We start from the raw sequence: 18917 nt of genomic DNA on the forward strand, positions 1-18917 counted from the left end.
GAGATAGGTGATAGCGAATGTGCAAATGGAAATTCTCATCATTCAGTAGATACTTGTAATAAACGGATGGTGCTTTGTGAATCAAAATGGAAATATTCTGTTGCTGTTTTCGGTGAGTTAGCGTTTCTATTACTATTATAATTTTTAATGAATCATTTTTTGATGCGATTATTTACTAAAAAAAATCATTGTTTTAAAACTGATAAAAAAAATGATACATAATTGCAGATATTTTTCAGTATAAATGAATTTAATTTTTTAGCAGGTCAGAAAACGAATATTTATATAATGAATTTCCGGTGGGCGCAGAACGGGAAGATCATAGAATTCCCCAACCGGATCGAATATCTCAACCGTCAACACAATGGAGAAATAGCCTAACAGATTCGGCATGGAGTTCTTCGTCACAAGATGATAACTACGAAGGGTATGACACGGGAGGACAAAATAACAAACGATTACAAGGTGACAGAACTAGCAGTCATAATGAAACAATCGAAAATGGTGTCGTGATAAGCAATATATTACATGATACCAATAATTCGATGACATGGTACGACATGGCAGATAATTTAATCGATTTCAGAGACACTCCTCAAACGTCAAATGGTTTACCAACAACCAATGCTCTAACATCGAATACGAATATTTGGACGACGGGCAACAATATCGAGCCATCGAAAAGAGATGAGCAGAATGATTTAATTCACAAATTGAAAACACTTGGAAAGTGGAATCAAACAGGGGAAAGCACTTCAACTAGTGTTAATTCTCGAACGCCTGTACCTGAAGATAAAAGCAGACCCCAGAAAAAGGCTTGTAAAAATAGCATTCCACAAGAAAGTAAACCACAATCGAATCAAATCAACGAGTTCGTGGACGTGGAGGTTAGAAAAGCAAGCATTCGATATAAGGAACCCGAAGTACTCGCTGGATCTTTGTTTTCCAACATCCTATCTGGTGAAGATTTCGACGAATACTTGGATGGGGTTTATTTGGCTAAATGTGAAAATGAAATGAACGAGTTCAAAATGATCGAGAAAGAATTCATGAAAACGACCCAGAAACACTTCAAAGTTTTGGCGATGGAGAAGATCTTCAATCCGTATATGAGGGCTTCGTATCTGCTCAGGAAGAAAGAGTACGAGCTGCTCTATGGAAGCGTAAATGTCAAGGAGAAGCTCATGTTTCACGGCACCAGTTTTCATAACGTTATAGACATCGTCACTTGGAACTTTAACTGGAGATTGACGGGCAAGTCGAAGGGACACATCTTCGGACAAGGGATCTCTTTTACGCCAATCTCCAACTATGCGAGCAATTACAGCGATAAGAAAACTGAAAAGAAGTATATGCTCGTAGTGAGTATGCTCGAGTGCTTTCGATGCGAAGGAAGTAACAATATGCTGATTCCACCAGTCTGCGAAAGAGCAAGAGTGATGGGTGCGCGATATGACACCAGTGGCAAGCCCGATGGCCATGTCTTGGTTAAGTATAGAGACGATGAGTTTTATCCCAGCTATATGATCACCTACACTGGAACAACTATAAGGAGTAATATAAATCGAGCATAGAAATTTGTAAGTCATCTTGATGATTAAATTTATATGAATATTTAAACATTTGTTAGTTCCAACTCGGTCTGTGTTTAACTTAGACGGTGGACTTTCAAATTTTATAAATAGGTTCTGTTTTTAACGTTTTTCCCAACTTTCACTTTCCCCGAGCAAAACCGGGCAATTTTATAGTGGTAATCTAATATATACATAATTTCGAAAGAGACTTTGTATATATTTATGTAACCTTCGTTCGTTGGTTCGTAGACGACACGTTCGATTTATTTTTTTTTCGATTCAAAGGATTCGATGTTCCCGGGGACGAAGCCCTAGGGGGCGCAGGCGCCGGATTCTGGTATACATATAATTTCGAAAGAGACAGTATATATGTTTGTTTGTTCGTGAAAGTCAATTTAATAAAAAAAACAAATGAGTATTCAAATTTTATATAAAATAAAACTATTCAAATAAATTTATATAAAATGTTTACTATTAGATTAGGCATGTTAACGTGGTTTATATTACAAATACCGAGCGAAGCCGGGTAAAACCACTAGTTACATATAAAGAGTTCATATTTTGTTTTATTATTTCTTTCTCCTTTGTACATTTTTATATACTATTTAAATTTTGTTCAGTGTAAACAAAGAATGGGATTTATGGATTTTATTTTTGATTTTTACACTTTTGTTATTTTTCTCTCTGAATGATGTATTATTTTCCTTTTGTTACTTTTTTTTTATTATTTTATTTTATCATGTTTTCTGCTTTTGCTTTTTTCTTTTATTTACAGTTTACTTGTTTTTATATCATGTTTTTATATCTTTTTCAAATGTGGGCCATTGTGGCGCATTAGGTTCTTCCTGTAATGCCACAATGGTCCAAAACTATTAAATAAATAAATAAAAAATAAAATTCGGCTAATATCGTTATAGACTAATATCATTATAAGGATATATAAAATATTATAATATGTATCTATATTTGGTACTGGTTGTTTTACCCAGCTTCGCTCAGTATTCGTAATATAAACACCTTAAAAATGGCGAATCTAATAGTAAATATTCATTTGTTTTTTTATTAAATTTATTTGAATCGAAAAAAAAATATTCAACCGAATTTATTCAACAGTTTTCGATTTCCAACCAACTATAGTTACAAACTTACAAAGTCTCTTTCCAAATTGTATATTATATATTAGATGTATGTAGAATTGATTTTTAAACGAGCCGAGATAGAGTGTGTGTGGTATGCCTGGGAAAGACCGGATGCGTGTTGTTATGGTCACTTGTTGGAGAGCAAGCCCGAAGATGTGTTAATAAATACATAGTTCTGACTTAATCTGCGTTTCACTTGGAATCCTTCACATCCGGATCCTATATGTATTATATATATACCAGAATCCCCGGCGCCCCCCGTCCCCCGTCCCTATGTCGTCACGGAAATTTTGACTTGTTTTCGAAGCTCGCAACCATTTTCCAACCAACAATAATTACTTACATACAAAGTCTCTTTCGAAATTATATATTAGATATGTATGTACATCAGTGGCGTATATTGGGTGTGTGCTAGGTGTGCGGCGCACACCCGTGAAAACCAAAGACCACATAAAGTAGTATTTTAATACAAAATAATGTGTTGTTGTATAAACAGGCATTGATGTGTATGGTGTATTTACCGCGTGCGCTTGGTCGTGTATGGTGTGGTGTGCAGTCTGCAGCGTGTTGTGTGTATGTAGTTTGTGCGCCGCGACGAGAGAATACCTATGCCGTGCAGCAAATTGGTGGGTTTGGTTGGAGTGTGCAGGCGGATATTCGCTTGTATAGGTTTGTTCGCGATATTAAGACGTACGGTGTGCTACGACTTCAGAGCACCACGCACCGCACCGCACCACTCGGCAATTGACCGAATGCGATGCGACACGTGGTCTCGTACTTTTTCGCACATTCGTATTTTTATGGTCATATCTCAGTCATACCTCTAATAACTAATAATGGCTAACAGTGTTCAAGACATTTTAACTATTCCGTTTTCAAATAGAAGTTTTGAGATAAAATTAAAAATAATTAAAGATGGGAAACCGTGTCCGTCTCTTCCAAATTTATCCAGTTTGCATAAAGAAAAAACAAAAGTTTACACTAGACATTTTTGCGTTTCAAATTATAAAAAATTCGAATGGATTACAGGCTGTGAAATTCGATCCAAACTTTTCTGCTGGCCATGTTTATTGTTCTCCAAAGATATTAATGTGTGGAACAAAGAAGGATTTGCTGATCTCAACCATTTGACAGCAGCACTGAAGAAACACGAAGGATCGCAGGCACACGTTCAATCATTTCTTTCCATACAAATGTTTGGCAAACAACGAATCGACGTATTAATTGACAGTCAACGTAAAGCCGAAATAAGTCGACATAATGAACAAGTAAATAAAAATAGAGATGTTTTAAAACGAATTATTAACGCAATAATCTATCTAGGAAAACAAGAACTGTCCCTGCGAGGTCACGACGAGTCATGTAATTCCGTAAACAAAGGCAATTACATTGAATATCTAAATGCTCTTCGAGAATATGATTCTGTTTTAGATACTCATTTAAATACTGCTACTACCTTTCGTGGTACTTCTCCAAGTATACAAAATGACATAATCGAAGCAATCGCTCATGTTATTAAAGTTCATATAAAAAATGAAGTAGAGTCAGCAAGTTTTGTTGCTATTATTCTCGATGAAACTTCAGATATAATGACAAAATCACAGCTCTCAACAGTTTTACGTTTTGTATGTAAAGGCAATGTACATGAACGGTTTATTAGTTTTACAGACGTTAGTGCTGATAAAACATCTAATGGTCTATTCCGTCACGTGGTGAACATAGTTGAAGAATTTAAAATTCAAGACAAATTGGTTGGACAGACTTATGATGGAGCAAGTGTAATGAGTGGACACGTAAATGGTTTGCAATCCAAAGTCCTCAATGCTTATCCTTTTGCTCTTTTTACACACTGTTATGCTCATGTATTGAATTTAGTATTGCAGCAAGGTCTTTCTGATATTAAAGAAAGTAAATCATTTTTTCAAACTTTAAATGGATTGTCTACATACTTTTCAAAATCTTCCAAAAGAGTATTCACCCACAAGGTGGAATTTTACATCTCGTTTAAGTAGCACAGTACAACAATACAGAAGTCAATTTACAGATTTTTTTCGACATGTTATAGAAAATTGTGAATTATGGGACACAGATACTGTTATAAAAGCACGAGGGTTTTTAGGCTTTTTAGAGGATTTTCAAACAATTAAACTTCTTCAATTTTTTTCAAAACTGTTTGGAATAACTGATGTTTTGTATAACATTCTTCAATCTAAATCTTCGGACGTTTTATATTGTTGTAAAAAAATTAATGATGTTTTGCAGCAACTGAAATACGAAAGGGATAATAATTTTGAAATGTTATGGAATAATTATTTAAATGAAAAAAATGATGATCATGATCGTAGGCCACAAAGATTAAAAAATTATTCAGAAGTAGAAGATAAAACTTCATTTCGTCAATTATATTTCAAAATAGTTGATAGCATAATCGCACAAGTCGAATGTAGATATTCTTCACTTTCCAAATTAGAATATTTTCACCTTCTTTGTAATGATAAATATGACGAATATAAAGAAAATTTTCCAAATGTTTTAATTAATAAATTAAAAGATTTTTATGGATCACTGTTTGATTATATTCGATTGAAAAACGAACTCATTGTGCTATATTCCAGCTCTGAATTTTCAGAGAAACCTGTTCATGAATTAATACAATTCATGACAAAAAATAACCTCGAATCTGGTTTTAAAGAGGTGTTTAAGCTGGGAGAATTAATATTAACGATACCAAGCAGTACAGCTTCAGCAGAACGTTCTTTTTCGGCGCTGAAAAGAATAAAAACTTGCTATAGAGGTACGCAAGGTCAAGATAGATTATGTGGCCTTAGCTTAATTTCAATAGAAAAAAAGTTATTGGTGGAATTAAAACAGAAAGACACATTCTATGCAGACGTGATTGAAAAGTTTATGTCTCAGAAACGTCGCATTGAACTTATGTATAAATAACTAATAAATTAAACATTTTTGTAATGCAAAACGAGTATTTTTTTTTAATTTCTAATTTTATACCCTATGCCCTACGGCATACACAGCACACCCGGTATTAACACCCACCGTCCGCCACTGATGTACATATGTATGCTTGTTAAAATTGAAGTATATCTTCCAGTTGTAATTTATTTAACTAATTGAAATATATTCCGTCTAGCCCCCCGTAAGTTGATTCATATGGCGAACTACATTCCAACTGGTCAAAATATATTACAACTGAATAGGGCTTCCAATTCCGGGATCCCGGTGTTTTCTGGTACCGTGAATCCCAGTGCTGAAACTAGTCTGAATACCGGGATTACGGTGCTGGCAGAAATTTCTATAAAAATATTATTTTTACAAAAATAATAATAAAAAAATATATAGCAACATTATAATATAATAACAATAATATAATGAAAAATGATAATCATAGTCCATTTGTTTGCTCTGACCCGTTTCTACGCCGGATTGTCGTTTCCACGAAATGGTATGAAAGGCCTGAATTTTGTCGCTGGTTTTGTGCTCAACTGCAATGATATTTGAAGCACATACATATGTATTGAAATGAGACCTTTTTATGAGACCTGTGTTATTCAGGTTCGAACATGATTCATTGTTTCTCAGTGGTACTGTGGATTTTCAAGTGCTCAGAGTAAATTTTATTAGTATGTATGTCCAGATTTTTTTACGAATAAACTAGTACATTAGTTCATGAACGAATGAAATGCATACTCGGGCTGTAATATATATGTTACACTGAAAGCACATTTCAAGTGAAAATATATTTTCACCAATTCAAACAATGAATTTATAATGTTTAACTCTATAAATTTAACCCGTACAACCCAATCTCAAATGAATAGGGCCAACCCTTACTTAACCTAACCTATCCTAACCCTTAAAAAATACAAACACTAACAATCTAATCTTAAATGAATAAAACCAACACTGAAAATGTAACTGGTTATGATTTCAGTGAAAATATATTTTCACTTGAAATATAATTTCACTGTGACATATACATAAAATACATACTTGAACATTTGTTTTTTCAGATTTTTGACAGCAGGGAATATTTGACTGCATTGAAATTTCTTTGAATGACTTTTGGACACTGAAATTGAGCATGGGATTTATAAATATCATGTATTTACATATAAACATATGTATGCGTATTATTATTTATATTTATATAAGTCATTTCAATCGATTTAAAGCGATGATGATAATTTTTGGCCAATTTTATTTCTAATTCGTCACTACGCCCCGAAAATTACATAATAATACAATGTACATATGTACATATTATATGTATGCATATGTACCTACATATGTATGTATCATATACATATATATATATATATATATATATATATATATATATATATATATATATATATATATATATATATATATATATATATATATATATATATATATATAAGTGGAATAATGAATATTTTGGCTTAAACGGTTTACAGCAAAGAAATATTTTACATTTATTTGATTTATATGTTTAAATAGTCTCGATTCAAAATGTACCTATGTACATACATTATGTGCATATGTAAATAAGAGAGTGAACTTTAGTTGGATTCGAGTCTTGTGATAGAAATAATCGGGTATTGAATGTTTTATTTACTGTTGTTTCGATTATATTTCAACTGACAAATGCGCAGTGTAAAATTTTTGAATTACTCATTGATGTCAGAATTCAAGGCAAGAATCGATTGAATGGCTCATTTCTCAAAAAATTATAATACGTAAATTTTTGCATATGTATGTACAAAATGACAATAATGTATGTATATGTATAATACTTGTATCTATTGATAAATTAAAATAAAATGTGCAAGTAACCAAATCTGTTTTACATGCATACATACATAGCGAGATTCACGTAGATAGACATTGTATTATATATAGCCAGGGCTAGCCTGAGGATTTTTACCATTCAGGGTAAGATTTGAGCCGCCCATTTTTAATTTGATTAAAAACCAATACAAATTAAAAATAAACACAAATTAATATAGCGTTTAAATTAATTTCAACATCAATTTATTATTCGACTATCGGATATTATAAGATACTAGTGTTGTACCTGATGATATATCATCGCATGGGTGTTGGCATACTAAGTTATTAAATAAAAAAAATAAAAGAAATGTGTCGTCGGTCATGGGTTCGATCGCAAATTACGATTTTTTTTCAAATACCCTTTTAAATATATTTATATTTAATTGTTCAATACGAAAAAAATTTAAAAACTACCTATGTATTTACCTACATGTAAACAATATTAAACACCAATTAATTAAATAATTTCAATAGATGGCGGTAAATTTTCAGCCAAGCGGAAAGATTGGCATCGATTAGTATATAAAGTTTTTTTCTTTTGTTATTATATCTTCGTATACGTTTTAGCAGTGATTTACACAGTGCCGGCCTTACACCCGATGGCGCCCACGGGCATTTCTTTCTAAACACCCTTAGAAAAAATTATTACCATCTTCCTTTTTCCGGGCTTCGGACCCTTTGTTACAAAATATTTCGGAGCGTCGTATAGCACAGTATTTAAATTGTGGCTGCCACAGAGAAACGTTAATTATGATACAGAAGAGAATGCGCTTTCACTCAATTAATAGAATTTTCCGAGTTTAGAAAGTAAAGGCGACTTTGGCGCGCTAATCTAAAATTTTGTAGGGCCTTGGCGCTATAATTTTAAATTTTAAAGCGCTTTTGGTTAATCGAGCGGCGTCCTAACTTATTTGGCACCCTCGGGCGCCGCTCGACCCACCCCCCCCCCTAAAACCGGCACTGAACGTACATATGTATGTCGAATCGAAACGACTATTATAGTACGGCGAGCGTTATCTCAGACAGACAAACACACATACAGAATAGCGTTATTATATAAATGATGATAATGTTTTAGAATATGATATGTGAACAGGGTAATATCGGAATTCCGGCACAGCAACCTAGCAGAATCGCAATAATCACAATTCCACCAGAAGACCTGAGAAGAAAATGTCAACCGATTCGAGCAAGTAACACGCCAGTAACACGAATTAATTTGTTGTAATTAGAGAAATAATAAGTTTGCGCTTACTACCGACATTTATTATGATTTATACATTTGAACGCCTAAATCTAGCGCCCCGGGCGACCACCCGTCTCTCGGGCCGACCCTGATATACGCTACGTATGTATTAATTACAAGTATGTATTGTTATACATATATGTATGTATGTATAATATTATATTATACAAACAGCATGATTAAAAGAAATTATGAATTTATGTTAGATATTATAAGTATGTAATTCTAATTTTAACTCGAGTTAGTAATTTTGGTATATTGATGTCAAAAATTAAAAAAAAAACAACTGATAAACATCCTTATTAAAACTAGCATACTGTCGATTTGAATTATATAATGAAACATTTACTAATATATGTTAGAATATTCAAGGCTCGAAATGGATGGGAGCGCATCCAAATCCAAATGTGCTCCAAAATCTCGTGAAAATACAACATTTCCCAACCCTTTTGTAAGTTTTGAAAAAAAATAAATTCAATAATTATTGTCAAAAATAATATGCCAAAATTGCAATATTGAATCACAATTCTCGACTGCAAGTAAAATTCTTAGATGAAAAACTGTATGACTTTTTAAGATACTCTTCTTCGAACAGTGACCCATTGTACACCAGGCTTTCTCAAAAAAATTTCGTCTGCGTCTGAAAATTATCGAGCGCTCCCATTCGTGAAAATTCCATTTCGAGCCCTGAGTATATTACACCTATGTATGTACATGCGGGTCTACGTGACGAGCCAGAATGTTAAATTACAGAAAACACAAATATCGGAAGGCAAAGATCGAAAATCGAAAGATCTTAAGTCGAAAGATAAAAAAAAAGGGGGCATGGTAAATGGTACATACTCACTTAATTTGCGCGAGCAGGGTACAACAGGAACAAGAGGAACAGGCTTCTCCTCCCGTATTCTGCGCGCGCACATTAATACGGGAGGAAAAGCCTTTTCCTCTTGTTCCTGTTGTATCCTGCTCGCGCAAATTAAGAGAGTATGTACCGTTTACCATGCACCCTTTTTTTTTGATCTTTCACCCTTGTTTTCTGTAATTTAACATTCTGGCTCGTCACGGAGACTGAAATGCAAGTAATTCCATAATGCGAGCGATAATATCTATCACACAATTCCAAATAAACGTATATTGGTCAAAGCACACCACTTATCATTATTTATTAGTTATTGCTGGTTATTATATATGTATATCGTTATAGCTACATATTTACTCTAGACAAAGTAATAACACCAACGAAAATTCCACACAGGATAAGAATTATATTGCAGTTTCAAATCGGAAGTGGTCCAAGATGGGTGCTACGGTTAGTGCACCGTGAGTAGTCAAATTGGTATACATATAATACAATTTACTTACATTCACATATACATATGTACACTATACCATAAACTCAATAATTATTTGGAACATATTACATACATAGGAGCTAAAATGCTAATTGAAATTGAAAAAAAGTAGTGTTTTTACAATATTGAGACTATCAAATATTAACCCTACCCACAGTATCTATTAATTTATATACATATTGCAAATAAATAATTGAAAATATTATTAAATCTATATTATATATATGTGCATGTTTATTTTAGTTGTGAATTGTTTGATTCGTTTGTAACATTAATGAAGTGCCAGTGCGGAAATGGAGATACACCTAAGTAAGTTGACAATCTTACGATATTCAAAATACATAATATCAACGGTTCAATGCCAAATCAACAACGTGCAAAATCGCCCAATTTTTCCTATATTCATACATACACGTGTATGTACATATATTTTCATAATTAATGAATAAAATACAAATAAATCACATATATTATAGCGCTATTTTGTGTATCTGTGTGCGATAATGCTCGCTGTACTATAATAGTTGTTTTGATTCGAAATATGTACCTCACAGCTAAAACACTGCCTACAAACCGTACGAATATAATACGAACATAATAACAGATCAAGAAAAAACTTCTATATATATGTACATACATACATACATATATATACTGTTTGCTACCAATGTTTCCTCTATGGCAAGAAGTATCTGGGCATTTATTAGATTAATTTGTCTATTCGTGTTTTATATTGTTTATATATAGGTGGGTAGGTAGTTTTTACCATTTTTTTCATATTAAGCAATTAAATATAAATATTAAATGAAATATATTTAAAAGGTATTTGAAATTATTATTTTGAATAAAAATACCAATAATTTTATTTGACTACCGCCATCTATGTATAAAACTAAAGACTACATAGACGTCACCCAGATTTCAAATTTGCAAACTTCAAACGCGTCTTAAACGATATGTTATCTCTATCGTAATGGCGAATAATCCATTTACTTAGACTGATGACCAAAATGAGCAATATGGCAAAGTATGAAAACGATCGGATAAGAGGCAAATTTTTTCCTGAATTGTAATCGTAAGTGAAACGTAAAGGAGGTTTGTAAAAATACGACCGCGTGCGGATCGAACGCAGGACCGACACATTTATTTTAATTTTTTTTAATTAATAGCTTAAGATCAGTGAAATGTAATAATAATAGAAGGGCCCTTACGAATAAATAATTGTTGTCAATATTACGCGGTACGTCTCTATAAATACGCTACAACGTACGGAATACAATCGGATCAATTTACTTATAAAAATGTATCCCATGTTGTTTATTGTGTGTGTTTTTAATGCATTGTGCAATTTTTACCGATGCTTGCCCATCTTGCGAGTAATATAAACAAACAAAGAAGTTTTTATCGGACATGTGTACGTCGAGCACCAAGCATCAAATACGACTGATGCTAAAATTATTTAGGATTGTCTGTGGACAATCGTCACTTGACAACAATATGACACCTAAAGCCACTTCTATTAATATAATATTTCTCTGCTTAATATGCCATGCGATGATATTTCATCGGGCACAACACTAGTCTTATATAACAATAGAAAAAAAAGTTCCTCATTCATCTCGTTTTTGTTATCGTTTGCAAACTGTTTATTTAAGCAATAAAACAATTCAGAAATTGAACAGTTAATTTTTCGGTTTGGTTAGTTAATACCTATATACATACATATATTGATGTCATAATAAATAATTTGTAATAGTATAATAGATCTTTATATGCCAACTTTCAATACAAATGTCATAATAAATTGACCGTAATATACTGATCAATTGATATATACATATAACTGACCATGTATTAAAAAGCATTTAAACTTACACAAATACAAACATATTGTACAGTACATACTGTACATATATATTTACATACATAGAATACAAATATATATATACGTATATGATAACGGCTGATTTTGCATATTCATCGTTTTGACATTGGACTGACAATATATAAACAGAATGAATATCCAATGTATGTATTTACATATGTACATATATTTCTAGTACTCATATATTACAAAAAAATAATTATCTATTCGGACTTTTCTTTATCAAGTTCTCTAAAGTAAATTTATCATGTTTAAAATTAAATATATATGTACGTATCAGTGGCCTGCCATGAAAATCTCCCCGTTTTTATCGCACGGCTTTACCAACGTATGCGCGGAAACTAGGTGACGACATACCGAGTCACATTGTATCCTGCTTGCGCACACGAAAGTGAAGCCATGCGATAATAAAAACAGGGAGATTTCCCTGGTACGCCACTGGTATATATGTGCGCAGTTTGGTTGTTTGAATAATAGGTCTAATAAGTATTTATATAATGGTAAATTGAATTATGTAACCACCTTTGAAGCAAAGTATGTACTTATGTACATACATACATATTTATAGTATTTACACTAAGCAATTTTACTAAAAATGTTAAATAAGATATTTTTAATATTTAAAGTCATCATCAACCATATAACAGGATATTCATTTTCAAATGTAATGCATCAATATTTATTACATGAAAGAGCCTGTTTTATGCACACCACAACTGGAACAGGTATATTTTTGTAGTCTGAGAGTGGCATCATAATTTTTAAACGATAATTTTTCATTATATTATACATATAAATAAATTGAAAGTTAAGTTTACCATTCGCTCGGCTCGCAGACTATAGAAATACACCTTAATAATTAATTAATTTTCAGCAAATTGCTGTTTTTGAATAATTTGTCCTCGAGTTTAATTTTAATTGGGTTTAATTTGTTTTAAAACGCAGTGAACGGACATGGCTTCGCGTAAATTATGGTCGCGTAAGAAATAGTTCCAGGTTGGAAGAGGAATATCAAAGGTATCAAATGGACAAACAGGAATATGAATCCTGCCTTTCGTCAGCCGAAGAAGTAAAGAGATTTATCTTTAAACAACCACGAGAAAACGAAGCCTCCCTTTCAACAGTCAATGAAGTAAAAGTATATGTCCTTAAAAAATCACAAGAAATGAGAGAGGTGGTTGCGGCAGAGGCCAGGCAGATTTCACGGAAGTCACCAGTGTCTATGGCGACGAGAAATAATCACTATTTCTATAGAATGAGACGAATCAAAAGGATCGAGAAGAAATTGATGGCCAAAAACGTAATGACAAAAAAAAAATCGCCGGAATTGCTACAGGCGGTCCTGAAAATGACAAGTCCTCAGCAAACCGATGTTCGTTTGGTCAGTTGCGACATTGAAAACGAGGACGATAAAGCAGTAAGGAAGAGATTCGAAGAAACTGCCGACATCGACATGAAATTGAAATCCATGATGAGAATAGACAATCCATACACGAAAGCCAGTTATCTTTTGAAGATGAAAGAGTTGAGGATAAAGAGTAAAAAAGATCCTTCGGAGAAAATCGTGTTCCATGGAACGAACAAGTCCAACATAAGCAGCATTTGCATGTACAATGTGAACTGGCGATTTGCCGGCAAACTAAATGGTACCGAGAAAGGTTTCGGAACTGCCTTTAGTTCACATTCACATCTCGCTGCTAACTATTGTGACGTAGCAACGGATAAGTGCATGATCGTCGGAAGAATCATCACCAGCCCATCCTGCAGTAACAGCAAGAGCTTCATATATCCTGACATCAACGAGGACATGAAAAGTCCAAAATTTGTCACAGGGATAGACACGCTAAATATCACCACCGTCAAATTGCACGACGACGAATTCCTTCCAACGCACATCATACACTTTCAACAACAGGATAAAACAAAAATACACATACATAAAGTCAACAGGGCTGATATTGTAAATGGCAGGAATAATTGCAGTGCTGAAAAAGCGGTAGAGGCACGAGAAGTTGAGACACGTATTTATAAAGACCCACCAAGATCCACAAAAAAGATGCGCACACCAGAAACCAGTACTGACTCTCGCTTCTGCACACTTTTCAAGAAGAGTGGGGGTAAGCCTTCGATAAAGGAACACCATTTCGTTCTCACTTCCTCTCCCCATTCCGTCATCGGATACTATCAAAATATGGCTGTGAAATTATTTTAGATTATACCAAATTTTGCCAAATTAGCTACAAAGTTATTTACTTACTGGGGTAGCAAGTGGTTAATCCAAAACCATTTGTTGCTGATCAAATTGTATTATTTATAGGTACAATCACTTGATTTTTCAAGTAAAAAATCTTTCAATTTTTATCCTTTGTTATGTCTTTTATTATAACGAATTATTAATTGCTAAAATATTACTTTATTTTCAATGTATAATTGTGTGGGTATTTTAAATCGACCTTCGTATGTGATACGATAATATATTGATTAAATAATTATTTATTTTATATTCTGTGTAAGGAAGTGAATTTTTATTTTATAGTACTTATTCCTTTTTCTTATGAAAGCTATAAGTATTCATATATACATTTATTAATGAAGGAAAAAATTCATTCAACGTTGTCTCAGGCTAATTTTCTTTTTGAAACCTAATGAACGAGAAGATAACGTATGGTTCAGTTAAACCTACATACGTATTTTTATTATGAATTATTTTGTAATAACCATTATGTGATATTTTTTATGAAAACTTAAACGATATAATTTATTATTGATTTTATATAACGATGTGATAACATGTATGTGATTATTTTATTGAAATATGTGTACAAATAATGTTATAAGTGTTGTAAATAGACAATGACTATTTTACACATCGCATAATTGTAGTAAGTTGTATGTATTATATAAATGGACAAAAAATATGATTTCTCGGCATTTTATTTACTGATTTAAGTCCCTTAAACTACTTATCAAATTCACATGTGATGTACGTATGTATATCGTCCGCAAGGGCGTCATTTCAGCTTTTCCCAGGGGGGGGGGCAAATTTTTTGACCAGTAATAAATTACTTTCTAGGAGGGGGTGTATTACATATATTCAAAAAATGAGTGTATATGATTTTTAACTATTTCTTTTAATCATTTTTTTTATTTATATATTTTTATCAATAAAATTAATAGTAAAATAATTTTAAAAAATCTTTTAAGAGATTTGGGTGTAAACGCATATTTATATAATCTCCTGAAAATACATTGAACGTTTTTTTTAAATTAAAAAATATAAAAATAGCATTAAATAAATATTGAAAACTATAATTTTATAATTATAATATTATTTTATTTACAATACCTATTATATATTATAACACACTAGTTGTTTTACCCGGCTTCGCCCAGTGTTTGTAATATAAACAGCTTAAACATGGCGAATCTAATAGTAAATATTCATTTGTTTTTTATTAAATTTATTTGAATCTAAAAAAAAATATCGAATCGTCATAGAAACTGTTTTGTTTACGAAGTTTCTCTCCGGCGAATGCCCCCGGCGCCCCCAGGCCTTCACCCCCGTCCCCCGTCCCCCGTCCCCATGTCGTCATGGAAATTTTGACTTGTTTTCTAAGTTCCAACCATTATCCAACCAACAATATTTACTAACATACAAAGTCTCTTTCTAAATTATATATTAGATTACAATAATTGATACCGTCTAGATTTTATTGACGCTTATAAATTAATAACTTTGTCGATGTCGATTTGTTTTATTCTTCCTGTTGGCATCCTACTATTACTAGCAAATAGCATTTGAATTCAAATTCATGATAATACATTAAACAACGTGGATAGCCCTATTCAAATCTAAGGGGGGGGGGGGGGGCGGTTGCCCACCACAGCCCCCCCCCAAATGACGCCCCTGATCGTCAATTCAGAAGAAAATCATCACAAGTAAAAAAAAACAATTTTGATTTACCGAGCAAAATGGCAAAGTTTGAAAACGATCGGAAGAGTGTGGATATCAAACCCAAATTTTGTCAGATGAAAAAGCAAAGGCAAGCTGATATGAGGCTTGTATAAATGTCATTTGTCTAGTTCAAGTTAGGGTTGACACAGGGCAATAGTTTCGTTTTTCACTTGCAGGGAAGTGTTCACCAACTTCAAACTTGAATCGTTTCCACCCGAAAAAATACTCTTTTTGACTTGTGACGTTTTTCTTCCGACCTGACGATATGTACATATGTGCATTTCATAAATTGAATGTGGTCTCATTAGCTTTGAAATATTTTAAAATTATGTGGGCCATTTTCTTGGGCCTATGCGACTAAACTCGCCACCGTGAACAAAATATTACCAACCTGATGGGAATTAATTGTTGAAAATTAATGATTTTATCAAACAACTTGAAAAATTTGTTATTTAGATATATGAAAAAAATATCAAATACATGAAAAAATCTAATGAAGTCCGTACTACCCGATCTGTTAGTGGCCACAGAATTTCGGGTTGGAAGTAATTTAATTGTTTTAAATTTTTATGCACGCTCAACCCCCCAAATACCACATCATCGTTTATCAAGCCAAGCTCGGTTTGTTGGATATTTGATATTGGTTTAACGCAAAGGAAACCAGATTGAGCAGTGAATCAAATGATGCGATAAAACTGAAATTCTGAAATTATAGATATGACTTTTATAAAAACATGTATATATTTGCAAGTTGGAATCACAAATGGTGTTAGTCGCCGATTGAACATCATTCCTCGAGCTCCTCCAAAATGGGTGTAGGCAACAGTTCCATTCATGGGTACATACATATTCAGGGCCCCATGTCCTAATATTTTTTATTTATTTAATATCAATTTATATGTATTGTATATTTATATACACTTAAATTTTATATATTTTTTAAAATTATTTTTATTGTTGTTTTTTAGGAAAATAACCAAAAAAACGTGGAAAAATGTTGAAGAATATCCAAAATCAGAACTTATCGAAATGCTTCTAGGGGAGGAAGAGCTCTTCAAATACACTGACAATATTATTGTCGAAAAAAACGAAACATTAGGCGAAGACAGAAACTCCGTGGAAATGGAATTCAAAAAAACGGCTCGACCTCAACGGATCAAAATAACTAAAGTGAAGAGATTGCAAAACCCCTACCTTAGAGCTTGCTATCTGCTGAGAAAAAAGGAGTACGAAATTCGGTACGAGAAAGTTCTTCAGACATTTGTGTTTCACGGGACAAAGAAATGTAACGTACCTAATATTCGGTTTTATAATCTGAATTGGAGAAGTATCAAAGTCCATAAATTCGGAAAGGGAATTTCTTTTTCCACGTCCTCTTCTTATGCCAGTTGTTATGGAGATCATGGTGAATTAGGTGAAGACTATATGTTCGGTGTACACGTACTCGAATCCAGCAGGTGTGAAGGAAACGACAATATGAGTTTTCCTCCTGAATTTGAAAAAGATGCTATTAAATATCGATACGATACAAGCGAGAACCCAGACGGTAAAGTCATAGTCAAATACAGAGATGACGAGTTCTATCCTGCTTATATAATAAAATACAAAAAGAGACGTCATAGTAAAAAATAATAATTCGCCAATTCTTTCATTAAATGATAGATATAAATTTATTAAGTAATATCCAAATGTACATTCATTTGTATGAATACAGTAAAGCAGCTAGATTAACTTTCAGCTGCCTATTGGACATTACCTATACATATGTATCTTTGCTAGTAATCCCTATATTGTACATACTTATTACTATCGCGTATTTTATATATTTTCAACTCTTCCTACTACATACAGTGCCGGCCTTACACCCAATGGCGCCCTCGGGTAATGTTTTCTAAGCACCCTTAGAAAAAAATTTCGCCTTTGGCGCTCTAATCTAAAATTGTGTATGGCTTTTGGCGCTTTAATTTTAAAATTTAAAGCGCTTTTGACGTATCGAGCGGTGCCCTAACTTATTTGGCGCCCTTGGGCGCCGCTTGACCCAGCCCCCTCCTAAAACCGGCACCGACTACATATAATCATATAATCCGTTTAAAATACATTTATTACCTCTTAAACTTTTGTATTATTTAACAACAATTAATTATATTATAAAAAAAAGTTTAAATTATTATTTTGAATAAAAATACCAATAATTTTACTATCGCCATCTATGTTTAAAACTAAAAACTGGATAAACGTCAGGCACTTTTCAGAAATTAAAATTTCAAACTCGTCTTACACGATATTTTTGCACCATCGTAATGGCGGAAGATCCATTTACTTATATTGATGACCAAAATGAGCAATATGGCAAAGTATGAAAACGATCGGATAAGAGGCAAATTTTTTCCTGAATTGTAATCGTAAGTGAAGTATAAAAAAAAAGAGGTGTGTAAGATTTTTTCAGCACCGGGATTGCGGTGTTGGAAATTAAAATTACAAGTATAAATAACAAAATATAAAGAAAAAAAAATACAATACACAGTATTTATGTATTTAGATTTTATTATATTTATTATATTATACATATGTATTATAATTAATATACTAATATACAGATTATAGCGTTTTCACCAAATCATGAATCAATTCAAATTCTTTGTCTCCACAATTCACATCAATCAATGATTTTAAAATACGGTTTTTAACTTCAAAAAATTGCTGCGACATGAAAAAAATGTTTTGACGTCAATTTTTAATTGAATTTCTTTTCCGTATTATTCAATACATATACATATTTGATCAGCACAAAATCATTCATAATATTTTTTATGAAAACGAAAAAAAAAAAAATTCGGGTGTGACCAACCCATGACTTTATCTATGTATTTGATGAATATAAGAAGGTTACAAAACAAAATTCGATATTGAACTGATGACTATGATAGCGATACAAA

General features: G+C 32.6%; 3 protein-coding genes across 4 annotated transcripts; all 3 read left to right on the plus strand.

Moving 5' to 3' along the window:
• Window positions 1-7007, plus strand: LOC143920689 (uncharacterized). 2 transcript variants are annotated; one of them, XM_077443627.1, is made up of 3 exons: window positions 1-112; window positions 263-1580; window positions 6742-7007. In XM_077443627.1, exons 1-2 carry the CDS (start codon window positions 87-89, stop codon window positions 1572-1574), a joined length of 1338 nt encoding a protein of 445 aa, XP_077299753.1. In that variant the 5' UTR covers window positions 1-86; the 3' UTR covers window positions 1575-1580; window positions 6742-7007. The 2 variants fall into 2 exon arrangements, with proteins under 2 accessions (XP_077299753.1, XP_077299754.1); XM_077443628.1 differs by having other exon boundaries at window positions 24-112; window positions 266-1580.
• A 3363-nt stretch (window positions 7008-10370) lies between these two features.
• On the plus strand, window positions 10371-14930 carry LOC143920691 (uncharacterized). Its single transcript, XM_077443630.1, has 2 exons — window positions 10371-10450; window positions 12972-14930. The coding sequence occupies exons 1-2, from the start codon at window positions 10416-10418 to the stop codon at window positions 14236-14238; spliced, it is 1302 nt and encodes a 433-aa protein (XP_077299756.1). The 5' UTR covers window positions 10371-10415; the 3' UTR covers window positions 14239-14930.
• Window positions 14931-16735: 1805 nt separating this feature from the next.
• On the plus strand, window positions 16736-18092 carry LOC143920693 (protein mono-ADP-ribosyltransferase PARP14-like). The gene is made up of 2 exons (XM_077443632.1): window positions 16736-16819; window positions 16950-18092. Exons 1-2 carry the CDS (start codon window positions 16791-16793, stop codon window positions 17611-17613), a joined length of 693 nt encoding a protein of 230 aa, XP_077299758.1. The 5' UTR covers window positions 16736-16790; the 3' UTR covers window positions 17614-18092.
• Window positions 18093-18917: the final 825 nt, after the last annotated feature.

The sequence above is a fragment of the Arctopsyche grandis genome, chromosome 13 (genome assembly GCF_051622035.1).
Source record: "Arctopsyche grandis isolate Sample6627 chromosome 13, ASM5162203v2, whole genome shotgun sequence".
Taxonomy (NCBI): domain Eukaryota; kingdom Metazoa; phylum Arthropoda; class Insecta; order Trichoptera; family Hydropsychidae; genus Arctopsyche; species Arctopsyche grandis.

Bases quoted from the DNA above. Each gene is read 5' to 3' on its own strand.
- LOC143920689 (XM_077443627.1), top strand. From the start codon at position 87: ATGGAAATATTCTGTTGCTGTTTTCG. The intron at 113-262 runs GTGAGTTAGCGT...TTAATTTTTTAG, and splicing joins ATATTCTGTTGCTGTTTTCG to CAGGTCAGAAAACGAATATT.
- LOC143920691 (XM_077443630.1), top strand. From the start codon at position 10,416: ATGAAGTGCCAGTGCGGAAATGGAGATACACCTAA. The intron at 10,451-12,971 runs GTAAGTTGACAA...TTTAAAACGCAG, and splicing joins GGAAATGGAGATACACCTAA to TGAACGGACATGGCTTCGCG.
- LOC143920693 (XM_077443632.1), top strand. From the start codon at position 16,791: ATGGGTGTAGGCAACAGTTCCATTCATGG. The intron at 16,820-16,949 runs GTACATACATAT...GTTGTTTTTTAG, and splicing joins GGCAACAGTTCCATTCATGG to GAAAATAACCAAAAAAACGT.